This window comes from Mercenaria mercenaria, chromosome 8 (genome assembly GCF_021730395.1).
Source record: "Mercenaria mercenaria strain notata chromosome 8, MADL_Memer_1, whole genome shotgun sequence".
In the NCBI taxonomy this organism is placed as follows: Eukaryota; Metazoa; Mollusca; class Bivalvia; order Venerida; family Veneridae; genus Mercenaria; species Mercenaria mercenaria.
Window position 1 is genome coordinate 72,633,060 of NC_069368.1, and position 13,753 is coordinate 72,646,812.

At 33.8% G+C, this 13,753-nt stretch overlaps 2 protein-coding genes across 2 annotated transcripts in view; one reads left to right on the forward strand and one right to left on the reverse strand.

Moving 5' to 3' along the window:
* LOC123566099 (myosin heavy chain, non-muscle-like) overlaps nt 1-7,381 on the forward strand; it is a 183,160-nt gene extending 175,779 nt beyond the window's left edge. The window contains exon 41 of the mRNA XM_053549186.1: nt 5,357-7,381. Within this exon, the coding sequence (XP_053405161.1) occupies nt 5,357-5,406 (50 nt within the window). The 3' untranslated portion in view covers nt 5,407-7,381. The remainder of the gene's footprint in view (nt 1-5,356) is intronic.
* A 3,336-nt stretch (nt 7,382-10,717) lies between these two features.
* Nucleotides 10,718-13,753, reverse strand: part of LOC123566098 (synaptotagmin-11-like) — a 28,834-nt gene continuing 25,798 nt past the window's right edge. Inside the window, exon 5 of the mRNA XM_045359955.2 lies at nt 10,718-12,892. Within this exon, the coding sequence (XP_045215890.2) occupies nt 12,570-12,892 (323 nt within the window). The 3' untranslated portion in view covers nt 10,718-12,569. The remainder of the gene's footprint in view (nt 12,893-13,753) is intronic.

The window sequence follows — 13,753 nt, forward strand, 5'->3', positions numbered from 1 at the left end:
AATTTGGATGATATACGCAGTTTTGCACACCAATGTTAAAACTGACTTTCAGTGACCATGAATGTGACCACTGACCTACTTTCTTAATGCTTTAGCATCAGTTTGATAGTTGAAACATGTAGCTCATATTACTCAGGTGAGCGGTCCAGGGTGATCATGACCCTCTTGTTTTTATTCTGTTGCTATTTTAATGGACATAAAGAGATCTGACAGTTTTAAGCATAATAATTTAAAAATGTAGATTTTCCCAAAACACTTTCCCCTTATATTTAGTTTGTTTTCTTTATATAGCAGAAGCGAAAGAGAGATGTCCATTTTTCATCAGAAGTGCGTAGTTGTACCATTTGTGTGATGAGTTTTCATTACTGGATAAGGGTTGCACCTCTTTATACTCCAGTGTTCAAAACAGTTTGTGACGTAGAGGCATAAGAACCTGGCTCTAAGTTTATAAAACATGAGTTTTGAAATTAGTAGTCTCAGAAAACAGTTTTACCATTGGTTTATTTCAAGAGTGATTGATGTGAGACTGGCCTCTGAACTCTGTTGTATAACCTTTGAACCTGCATTTAAGCCTAACTAATCATCCAAAGTGTTGTTGCCGAACTGTTCCTATTTTGGAAAGTAGTAGGAATGGCTGTTTATACTGTACAAGCAGAAATTTCCGCATGGGTTTAATTTTCGCTATATTTGCGAGGCCCTTCTTGCAAAAATAATCCTTTCGCAAATAAGTCACCATTAGTATAATTCAAATTTAAGCAGGATCAGTGTTCCCAATCACGTGATCGCCCTACGTCATTTTGAGCTAGAAAGTGAAAGTAAAAAGGCAAACAAAAATTAAAAATCACGGCGTAAATTTTTTAATCTATATATTGTGTTTATATCATGCACATGATTTGAAACCTATTTGGAAGTCCTACCCCCAGTAATACGATTTCCCCACCAAAACCTTCTCCTTTTAATGCTATTCCTGTTCAATTGACTTGCACAATGAGCGCACAATGTCGAAAGTGGTTGAACAGGAATAGCGTTAAAACGAGGTTTTGGTGGGGAAATCGAAGTACTGGGGGTAGCACTTTCAAATAGGTTTCGAATCATGTGCATGATATTAACATTTACGCCCTGATTCATAATTTTTGTTTACCTGTCAGCTTTCACTTTCGAGCTCAAAATGACGTAGCGCTATCACTTGATTGGGCACACTGAGGATACCATTCTTACAATTTCACGACAGACTCAAAATTTTGACCCAGCGAAAATATTGATTTTACAATATTACAAGTTATATTTTAGATGTTCCATGTTTTAGATGGAAACCTTCCTGACAAGTTCAGAATTTTTATGCCCCCAAAGGGAGGCATATAGTTTTTGAACCATCTGTCGGTCTGTCCGCAATTTTTGTGTCTGGCCCATATCTTTGTCATCCATGGATGGATTTTCAAATAACTTGGCATGAATGTGTACCACAGTAAGACAACGTGTCGCGCGCAAGACCCAAGTCCATAGCTCAAAGGTCAAGGTCACACTTAGACGTTAAAGGTCATTTTTCATGATGTGCATTCGTGTCCGGTCCATATCTTTGTCATCCATGGATGGATTTTCAAATAACTTGGCATGAATGTGTACCACAGTAAGACGATATGTCACGCACAAGACCCAGGTCCGTAGCTCAAAGGTCAAGGTCACACTTAGACGTTAAAGGTCATTTTTCATGATAGTGCATTTGTGTCCGGTCCATATTTTTGTCATCCATGGATGGATTTTTAAATAACTTGGCATGAATGTGTACCACAGTAAGACGACGTGTCGCGTGCAAGACCCAGGTCCGTAGCTCAAAGGTCAAGGTCACACTTAGACGTTAAAGGTCATATTTTATGATAGTGCATTGATGGGCGTGTCGGATCCATATCTTTGTCATTCATGCATGGATTTTAAAATTATTGGGCATGAATGTGTGGCACAGTAAGACGACGTGTCGCGCGCAAGACCCAGGTCCATAGGTCAAAGGTCCTAAACTCTAACATAGGCCATAACTATTCATTCAAAGTGCCATTGGGGGCATGTGTCATCCTACGGAGACAGCTCTTGTTTTTAGCTCACCTGTCACATAGTGACAAGGTGAGCTTTTGTGATCACCCGTCATCCGTCCGTGCGTGCTTCCGTCCGTCCGTCAACAATTTCTTGTCTGCAAGATAGTGGTTTCATTTATGATTTTATTTTAACCAAACTTGCACACAACTTGTATCACCATAAGATCTCAGTTCCTTTCTTGAACTGGTCAGATCCCATTATGGGTTCCAGAGTTATGGCCCCTGAAATGGCCAGAATAAGCTATTTTGACCTTGTCTGCAGAATAGCAGCTTCATTTATGATTATATTTTAACCAAAATTGCACACAACTTGTATCACCATAAGATCTTGGTTCCTTTTTTGAACTGGCCAGATCCCATTATGGGTTCCAGAGTTATGGCCCCTGAAAGGGCCAAAATCAGCTATTTTGTCCTTGTCTGCACAATAGCAGCTTTATTTATGATATAATTTTTACCAAACTGGCACACAACTTGTATCACCATAATATCTCGGTTCCTTTCTTGAATTGGTCAGATCCCATTATGGGTTCCAGAGTTATGGCCCCTGAAATGGCCAAAATAAGCTATTTTGACCTTGTCTGCACAATAGCAGCTTAATGGTTTGATTTTTACCAAACTTGCACACAACTTGTATCACCATAAGATCTTGGTTCCTTTCTTGAACCGGCCAGATCCCATAATGGGTTCCAGAGTTATGGCCCCTGAAAAGGCCAGAATTAGCTATTTTGACCTTGTTTGCACAATAGCAATTTCATTTATGATTTGATTTTAACCAAACTTGCACACAACTTGTATCACCACAAGATCTTGGTTCCTTTCTTGAACTGGCCAGATTCCATCATGGGTTCCAGAGTTATGGCCCCTTGAAGGTCCAAAATTGGCTATTTTGGCTTTTGCAGCCATATAGAGTCTTCATTTATGGTTTTATTTGATACAAACTTCTAAAATATCTTCAGCAACAATAAATCTTGGATTCCATGACAAATTAGATCCAGTCATAGGTTCCAGATTTATTTTATATCTGATTACCTCCCCTGATTGTAGTCAAAATGGATTTATATCAGTAAGTACTTATAGGACTTACTTGAAATTTCTTGTTGTCATTAGTTGGACTGGGCCAATCAAAGTAGATAACTATGGACTAATTTATGTCAAATTACCTCCCTTTATTTCAAATTAAAATGGGTATATCTCTGTAACTAATGAAGATACTGATCTGAAATTTCATTTATGTCAACAGATTTATTTGGCAGTTTCTTCTTTTGATCACTTACAATAATTTTCTTTTAATTACTTCCCTTTTACGTTAATATAAATAGCTTATTTTAGTAACTTTTTTACTATTGGCCTTAGGGAAAAATCAAGACCACTTTTCTATGGTACAACATGGATGGTACCTCCAATTTTTAGGTGTATTTTGACAAATCTGTACCTTGTAAGAATTTTTTTTTCTTCTTGGTTAGATTTCTTTCCTTTGTTATTCCTGTCTTTTGAACTTAGATATTTTTTCTGAGGACCTTCTTGTCCTCAAGTGCAATGATAACAGGTGAGCGGTATAGGGCCATCATGGCCCTTTTGTTTCTTATCTTGTCCAGAATTTTTAAATATCTTCAATAGGTAACAACCATTCAGTACTAACTCTTCAGAGGCTTTTTTTTTATCTATCTCCAAAAAAATATTGGTTAAAAAAAAAAAAGATTTATAACAAAATAAAAACTGTTTTGAATACAGGATTTTTTCTATTCAGTTTGAATCTACTGCCATTCATTTACTTAATCATTTTTAAAATTAACAAAACATTGATCCAAACTTATCAGTCAATCCATTGGTTTTAAAGAAGAATATTTTCCATGTTTTTTATCCACACATGTAGTATCCCTAAATTTAGTATCTATCCATTGTGTGTTTTGTAAAAATGTGAGAATATTTTGTACCCATGTAGATCACCTTTTATTTGAGTACACTTGATTACTGTGACATGAATGTAGAAGTGTGTAGTATTTATGAAAAGTGGGCTTTTTTATTTGTGTTTCTTTAAATAACGTGCAGCTTACCACTGTGGGTGTTTAACAGTTGTTCAGATGTAGAATTTTTTCGTATGAGGAAGCCATCCAGTTGACTTACGAAAAGTGGGTGGTTCTACCCATGTACCTGCTTGTGCCTGAAATAAGGCTTGGAGGGGACAGTAGGGTCTTCCTCCGCCATCAAAAACTGGAAAGTCAACATATGACCTATAACTGTTCTCGACTAAAGACGTGTTGAATAATTTACAGGTTCTGCATAGGGTTAATGGTGTTAAGTGATCATAATTTGATATGAAAATAAGCAGACTTTAAGAAAAATATGCATAAAGCATTTTTTACTAGTAATACAATTTTTTTAGTGTGAAAATAGTTTATCAAATTTATGGGAACAAATTATTGCCCAATATGATGTTTTCTTCACTTTTTCAAATGAGAGCTGAAAATTATACAGTCTGATATAAGAAAGGATTATGAAATTTGTCTTTCAAAGAAATTGTTAGATTGCACAATAGACTGGGGTTTTTGTTATAGTTTTTTTTTGTAAATGTGAGTGCAAATCTTTTAGCAGCACATGTTTTATTGAATGTATTAATCCTTTTTGCAAAAGTTGTTGCCATTTAATTTCCAGAACCTGGTTTTGTCATTTATTTTCTTGATATTTAAGCATGTTTGCAAAAGTTGTGACTGTCCTATTAACTTACATTTCTGACGTAGATAGGTAAGGTAAATTTTTAAGCTAAAGGGCAATTTATAATTATATATAAAAATATGATTATATTATTTCCAGTGATGTTATTTCGAGATGTTTCAACTTTCCTATTTTATGACATGGTCTAACATTGCTTATATAATCATATAAACAAGACACTTGACATTTAAATCTTCTCATTTTTTTAATATTAAGTTTTTATTCATCGTAATGCATAATTCTTCTTACACTGGATTTAAGTTGGAATTATTTATTTTAAAATTCTGGTACTTGGTCATTTATCTGAATCATTAATTCATTATGTTACAACACAAAACTCTGGAGCTTAATATATAATAATAACTGAAATGTTTGTATAGAATTCATCCAGTTAGCTAAACAGTTCCTCAACAAGTATTTTTTTCTTTCTTCAGAATATTTTGTGAGATGTAAAGATACCTATTCTATTTTAAACAGAAAATATGACTTCAAATAATATGGAGTAAATGGGAAAAGATGTTATTTTAATATTGTTTGTATTTACTTCTATTCTTCAGGTACACTAAAGCGCTCAAAATGTGATCGAAACCAGTTATCACCTTCTTGACAGTTTATTGGAGTATCAATTAAACCAATCAGAGCATTCGTGTAATGCTACCTGACACACCAGCCAATCAAATTATGGAGCATCTTTTCAGCCAATCAGATTACTGTTTCAGGACTCCTCATATGGTTACAGTCTATGTTATTTGACATATGATTGACAGTTTAACCAGTCCAAATTTGGTCTTCTTTAAATAGTGAAATGGATCATGAATACGAAGTTGTTTACTTCTCAAAGATTAAATGCTGATTCATATTTTACTGATAAGCATATTTGAAATTTTGAATTGTACCAGATATTGTTGTGATTTCAAAGTAGAAAATCTTTTGAAAATATAACCTTATATTAATAAGGTGACATTTTAATAGCCTATCTGAAATTAAAACCAGAACCAATTGCTTAAAATGTTCATTGGGAAATGTCACTGGTTAACTTTAACAATTTTCTGTTTAATATTCCAATCCTGGAAATGAAAATTGTCTGTTAGAATTTTTGCGTTTTACTGATACGTAACTTATATATAAACAATTTTTTTTTTTCAAAAGATTTTCCTTTTTGTTAAAAATTAATGGAACATAAATTAAATTTTATTGTGGACCTAATAATTCAGACATGTAAAATGACTGGTCAGTAGTAAGATTTTTGATTGATAACAAAAGACAATATATGAATATGCAAATTATTCGGAGAGATCAGAGCATTCTGTGATAAATTTACTTAGTAAGTGTGATACATGCTGTGAGTCTGAAAATATACTGGAAGTGGAAATTTAATGACACAAACACTGCATGAACAGTAAGCCCCTTGAAGCTAAATTTGGTGTCGGTGCTTATCCATTATAAAGGGAGGTAATCGTAAAGGTCGAACTAGAAGTATTTAGAAAAATCCATGAATAAAAGCAGTATTGTTTTGAAAAGAGCTGATTTTATGAGTTTTAGATTTTTAACTGCAAAAAAACTTAATTAACTAGTTCAAAGGTATTTTTAGACACAACAGTAAATTATGCAAGTACCCGTAAGTTTAAGAAATGGCGTCATATTTTCATTAAATATGTTTTGTAATATTTTCAGACTTACAGTATTTTTTATATAATAATTATGTGATATTTTATTTTTATATCTTCATATAGATGTTTGTTACTAGGATCTATTTTATTTCTGAAATTCCTACAAAATGTTTTAGGTTACAGATAAAAAAAAAGATAAGGCTAGCTTAAAATAATACAGAGAACAAAGTAATTTAATACCTTAAGAAATTATAAAAAAGTTGTTACGGTATTTTCATCATTGTTTTCATGGTATCAGAAGGATTTTGCAAGATAATCACTTTTTGTGACCTACCCTCCCATTTTTGGGGTACGGGCACTTAGATTTGCCCTTGTCCATATGTCTGCCCATCCGTCTGTCTGTCCAAATTTGTGTCATGTATATCTCGTGAAGTTTTGTCCTGGAATCATCAAACTTAACGTGTTATTCAGCAGCTCATGTTTTGCACTTGGTGTTTTAATTGGGATTTCTCACATCCAGACAAGAGTTGCATACAGAGGCACACATCTACATGTAGTTTAAACTGCCTTTGATAATATCAGAAATTTTTCTTATTGTTCTCTTATAACATGTTACAAATCACATGTACCAGAAAATAATTTTTGTGGCATCATTTGAATTAAATTTGGAAATGTTTTCAATATTCTGAGTTTAACATTTATTTTGTCGCAGTTTCTTCAATGACTGATCCCTATTTATATTGCCATACAAAAACTGTTCATATTTTATTTTTGAAAGTAGTCTTGTTTGTTTTTTTTATAGTCATTAGAAAAACTGTTAGTATAAAACTAATTATACAATAGTTTTTTTACAACTCCACCATTATTTATACAGTATTTATTTATTTTTTGTCTTTGTATGTCTTTATTTTCACCAGTGTTGTGTAAAAGCATTTTAGAAGGTTATTTTAATAAAAATATATATTTATTTTAGCTTGTATTATTGTTTGCTCTGTCACAATTTTATTTTCCTTAACTGAAACATGACTAGTGACTACCTGTACTCACTTCATAGTTGTCCCCCCCTCCGTTCATGACGGAGTTATGGTTCTTCTGTTCTTCCTTTCCATTCATTGTCATCTTTTACTGCACACTGTCTTAGTGTTGTCAAAAGTTAATTGCCTTGAAATTCTTGAATACAAATTCAGATTTTAGAAGGCACATGATATTTATATTTGGGTCAGATTGATGGCAGTTGTGACTTGGTTCCTTTAAAAGACATGTATTTTTATACCAAGTTACACAATCCCTTGAGTGGTATTACTGTCATTTGCTGTGATACATGTACTTAAGATGTACATAGTTGAGAACAGTAGGAAAGGGAGACAATTTTGTGTAAAAGTCGGTTAGATTTATTTTCTCTTTTATTGTGTAAAGTCTCATTATGCCCTTTAGTAAAGTTGAAGCTATTCTTTTCAATGTCTAAAATTTGGAAAAAAAAAGGTACTAAAGGAAGATAACTATCATTCTAATACGATCCGCAGCAATTGCTATATAAACATATAGCAAAATCGCCTATACATGAATCTACGATAAAATATGGTTGGCTGTTACATTTCACCCCACTATGATTGTAACATAAGAGATTCTACTTCAGTTCCATTACATACGAATTATTTCTGGGCCAAGCGGTTCAAAACAGCATTTTAAAAACAAAAATATAATAAAAAGTCATACTGACTTATGTGTAGGTCCGTAAAACACGTTCTAATCTCTACAAGCGAATTCAATTAGCTTAATTATGATTCAGCGGTGACGTCATAAATGTATGACATAAAGTATGACGTCGTAATGATGTGACATCATATAAAAGTTAATCTCTGCACACGTAACACAGGGTCAACTCTATTTATTTGATGATTCTGTTCATAATTAGTTTGCGAGCTGTTAGATTACTAATTTATGAATACTTCTCAAAATTCTGATATAAAAGAAACAAATATTTATATGTTCCATTGGCTATGCAACACTTTCTAACCTTAGGGGGTAAATTGTAACAGCATATGATCCGAATGACGTATTACGCTGAAAATGTAGTACTGTAAAATGCGAATTATTTTCGTTGTTCGAATCGAAATAATAAATATGTTCCAACAATTTTATCAATTAATAAAACATGGGCAGTCGTTTGGATGCGAATAATTAAATCACTTGTGCTACGCACTCATGATTTAATTATTATGCATCCAAACTCCTGCCCATATTTTATTAACGGATAAAATATAGGAACAGATTTATTATTTCTTAATTATTCAATGCAGAGCAGAGTTCTGGTTATTGTGCCTTCAAGTCCCGTTATAGATAGCTATTATAATGTGTTACATTAAATTCGCTTCTGCGGATTTCACTCTCGAATATCACAAAATGTGAAAAAATTAGTACAACAAGACCTGTCTGTTGACGGTGCTTTCAACTGTTCAAAATTGATAAAAGTATGGGGTCAAAATACAACCAGAGATTTTCAGAGAAAAGAAAGAAAATAGATAAGACAATGTACCTGCAGTTGTGGAACTTGATAAGTCTTGCACTATATGGCAATGCATAACTTATTATTAACTAATTTCTTTGTCAAGAAGGGCCTTAAAGGAGCCTTAAAGTTCCTTGTCCTAGTTATGTAGTCTTGCCTACATATGGAGACTATGATGGTAAATAAGTGATCAAAGTTTCAAAGCCATATGACAAACAGTTTAGACAAGACATGGGCTTGTGCAAATACTGAACCAATTTCCAAATCCAAAAAGAGCCATAAGTCAGCCAAAATAGTTGACAAGAGTTATGTAATCTTGCCTACAGATGGGAACTGTTATAATACACAAGTGATAAAAACTTTCAAATCCATATGTCAAACAGTTTACACAAAATATGGACTGGTATGAAAACTGAACCAATTTCCAAGTCCACAAAAAGGGCCAAAATTCAGCCAAATATCTTTGACATAATTGCATACCATTGACTTCAGATAGTGATCATGAAGATGAACAAGTATTCAAAGTTTCAAAGCCACATCTCAATAGTTTTGACAAAATGTGGTCTTGTACGAAAACTAAACCAATTTCCAAGACCAAAGAAGGACCACAATTCAGCCAAAATACTTGACAGGGTTATGTACCCTTGCCTACAGATAGATATTGTTAATAATAAGTAAGAGTTCAAAGTTTCAAAGCCACATGTCAAATAGTTTTGACAAAACATGGACTTGTACAAAATCTGAACCAATTTCCAAGTCAAAAAAGGGCCATAATTCAGCCTAAATGCTTGACAGAGTTATGTACTCTTGCTTACATGTAGAGAGTGATATAATACACAAGTGGTAAAAGTTTCAAAGCCATAAGTCAAACAGTTTACACAAAATGTGAACTGGTACGAAAAACTTAACCAAGATTTGTAAGTTGAAAGGGACCATAATTCTGACAAAATGCTTGATGGAGTTATGTTCTCTTGCCTAGAAGTGGACACGGTAATCATGCCCCCTTTGAAGAAGGAGGGGTATATTGTTTTGCAGATGTCGGTATGTAGACCAGTCCGTTTCCTAGGATCATGAATGTTGATAGGGAGGTTGGTCATAACCAGCAGATGACCCCTATTGATTTTGAGATCAAAGGTCAAGGTCACAGTGAATCGGAACAGATAAAAGGTTTCAGGATGATAACTCAAGAACGCTTGGGCCTAGGATCATGAAAGTTGATAGGACGTTAGTTATGAGCAGCAGATGACCCCTATTGATTTTGAGATCAGTAGGTCAAAGGTCAAGGTATCAGTGACCCGAACAGTTAAATGTTTCGGATGATAACTCTAGAAACTTGGGCCTAGGATTCAAAAGGGTTGGATAGGATTATTTATGACAGCAGATGACCCCTATAGATTTTGAGGTCAGTAGTTAAAGGTCAAGGTCACAGTGACCCGAACAGTTAAATGATTTCTGGATGATAACTAAGAACGCTTGGCATAGGATCTGAAAGTTGATAGGGAAGTTATCATGACCAGCATGATGACCCTTAGATTGATTTTGTAAGGTCCAGTGACCCGAACAGTTAAACATTTTAGACGATAACTTAAGAAACTTTGGCTAGGATCGTGAAAGTTGATAGGGAGGCTAATCATGACCAGCAGATGACCCCTATTGATTTTGATTTCTTCTCATGAAACGCTTGATGGATCTTCATCAAAATTGGCCCGTAGCATCAATACAATGTCTTCTCCAACTTATATTCAAATGGGGGCACCTGGGGCCTTGTAGGGGCCACTAGGGCTAACAAAGGTAAACGGAGCTCAGTTTTCAAACAAATTTTATTGCAACAAATTTTAGAAAAGATGCACATATAACATATTCTCTAGCTATCAACAGCTACAAAAATAACATCAATCACATGTGTGCTGTCAACAGTTTAGTTTTATATGTACTCCTAATAAATAGATAAACAGAGAAAGTTGTAAGAGTTAATGATTGCTGTCAGATGCATAAGACATAGTCAGGTCCATAAATGTCAATCTGTAGTGAAGAAAGAAGCCCACATTAGAGGGATGGTGCAAAACACTTTACAAAAATAGAATATCATATATTTTAACACTTCTGACACATATAAAAAATAAACAAAGGAATCTTTTATATGTACCCGTACTGTGTAAGTAGCAGTTCATCTTGGTACATATTTCTGAAAATGGCATGTGTTATCTGGTAGAGAAAACCAAAGAACTAAAAATACATAATACAATATTTTTATAGCTCTTTCAGAAAACCGACTTCAATAGAGACCTTGGTTTTTGCCTTAGCTCGGGCAAAGTTAACACTTACTAAATAAGTTTTACACTTGATATTTATATCTCGGGAAGCTTATTGTTGAGATTAAGTATTTTGCCATAGAGTTTTAAGAGTTGCTAATCGCCCATACCAAACATACTTTGGCTGAATTTTTCAGCATGTTTGGCATAGAATACAAACGGCACCGAAAATGTTCAGGTAAATAATACGAATGTTGATTTTCTCCGCTATTTCAAAATCGTTACAATGGTTTACTTCCTTCTGTAAATCAGTACTGTAATTTTTCAGGGTATCTTGCAAGATTTATATGTCAGTAAGTTTTTACCACTGGCCACTTTCATAGAAACCATTTTTATCGATTTTTTGAGAGAGAAAAAATTGCCAACGAAGTGTCAACAAGACTTAGTCGCTTTGAATAAAGATTTGACAACTTGAATTTAATGTCTTCTTAAATCTGTCTAAGCTAAATTTTGTTCCAATCGTGACATTCTGATCTTATCCGTTAAACTTTATTTTATTTTAGAAGATAAACCGACAAACGTCAGCAATAATTGGTAGTTATGGTTTTCTACGAAATGTAGATAAACTGTGAAAATTTACTACTTTCTTGGAAACCTATTACACTTGCTGAGAATCCATTTTTACAAAAATAATTCAAATGTTCCTTTTTTAAATTGAATCTGTTTAACTACAAGTTTCTCTTTGTGTTTCAAAATGTGTCAGGTAAGAAGTTAAGTAGCGATCTTACAGATTCGAGTCCAAAATGAACACTTTGAGATGCACAATAAAACGTATGCACAATAACAGTTACTAACGTACAAGTTCCATTATTTTTACAATATCTCAGGGGTCTGCTTAACTACATTTGGTCTTTGGAACACGTCATGGGAACAATAGGAACACTTCATCACAAATATATAGTATCATATAATTATACTGTTCTTGCAAAGACGATCTGCAAGACAATGGTTCATCAGTGATATAAGTCTCAAAATAAGACTAAAATTTCAAATCCCTTCAAAGTCAGTTTACTCTAATTGATTTAATGCATCTATACCACTAAGACTATCGCACCTTTGTGTTCAATTCAGTTGCATGTATTTTCAAGCAAAGTTGCATCAACTATAGTAACAAAGTTAGAGCAAATTGAAAATGTGGCAATTTAAAATCTTAGTCATATTTTCACACTCAAAGCGTTGACGAATACGCATGGTCAAGGAAATCACGTGACGATTTAGTCAATCAAGAAACCCCTTAATACATTAACAGCGGTAAACCAAATTTGAACTTCTTAGCGCTTTTGAGCCTTTCAGCACACTTTATGTATAACAAAAATGTAATATGAGCAGCAACTCGAGTATCCTATCCATGTTTTGAACTTAACACTGGTGCAATTGAATGCCACTTCGCCGTCTCAGCTGGTCTCGGCGAAATTATTTCCTTCCAGTGCAATTTGCCGCTTCTACATCCATTTTGTCCAATTGTCACGTGACCAACAACAGTGTCTTTTGTATGCAGCTTCCCGCGCATGATCACAAAGTCAAGGCTGTACTCGTTTACGTCACTTCCGCTCAGATCAAATAAAAATGGCTGATTCCAGATAGGAAAATATCCACTTTGTGTTTTTGTTTCCTGTGTCTTTAGAACCTCATTGTTTTTCACCAGAGAAATAGTCACATAATGAACTGAAACAAATAAGAAAATACACTGAAAAACTCGAACAAAGTACAACAGCTCGGTCTAACAATAAATAACAACTTAAATCAAGCAAGTGTCCTATTAGTAATACTCTTAAATTTATCAAGCGCAATATAAAACTAATACTCAACGGAAAAAAGAAACGGCTTATAAACCCTGCAACTTGACTAGTGTGCATTTATGCGGCATCCCTGGCAAAAACACCTATATGATTTGATACAAAGAGTTCAAAGGAAGAACCTACATATATAGGCCTAATGACTTGACTTCATTGTGATACAGATGACTTAAACTAGGGGCTTATTTCCTTGTTAATATTTTTTTTCACCTGCACAATTTGAGCCTGTTGTGAAAACCCCATCTATCACACATATCAAATCAATTTCGATATATCTATACCATTTCCGTACCAATGTTCTCAATTATTTTTGTGCAATTGTTCCTATTATTCGTAGGGGAGAGTAATTTTCAACTGGATCACAACTGGTCAAGACCAAGTATCATAATTAACAAAAGTGTCACAAGTTAAAGCGTTTCGTTTTTTTTTACCTGTCACGTTATTTGATTGTATTTTGATTCGTGACTGTGTTACTGAGAAGATTTATGTTTAATAACACTGTTTTCAAGAACGTGTCTTAATTATTTTGTAAAAAGTCACGATTGTTGAAACAATTCGCAGTATTAGAGACGACAGAATTATATTTCCAATTATACGCTTACATAAAATCCCCAGATGTTATTACCGATCGTTTTTACTTTATCATACTAAATCACAAAATTAATCACGATTCTCGCTTTTATAGTAATGCAATTTAATATTTGCTGCACAATTCGCTTATTTTTAGCGC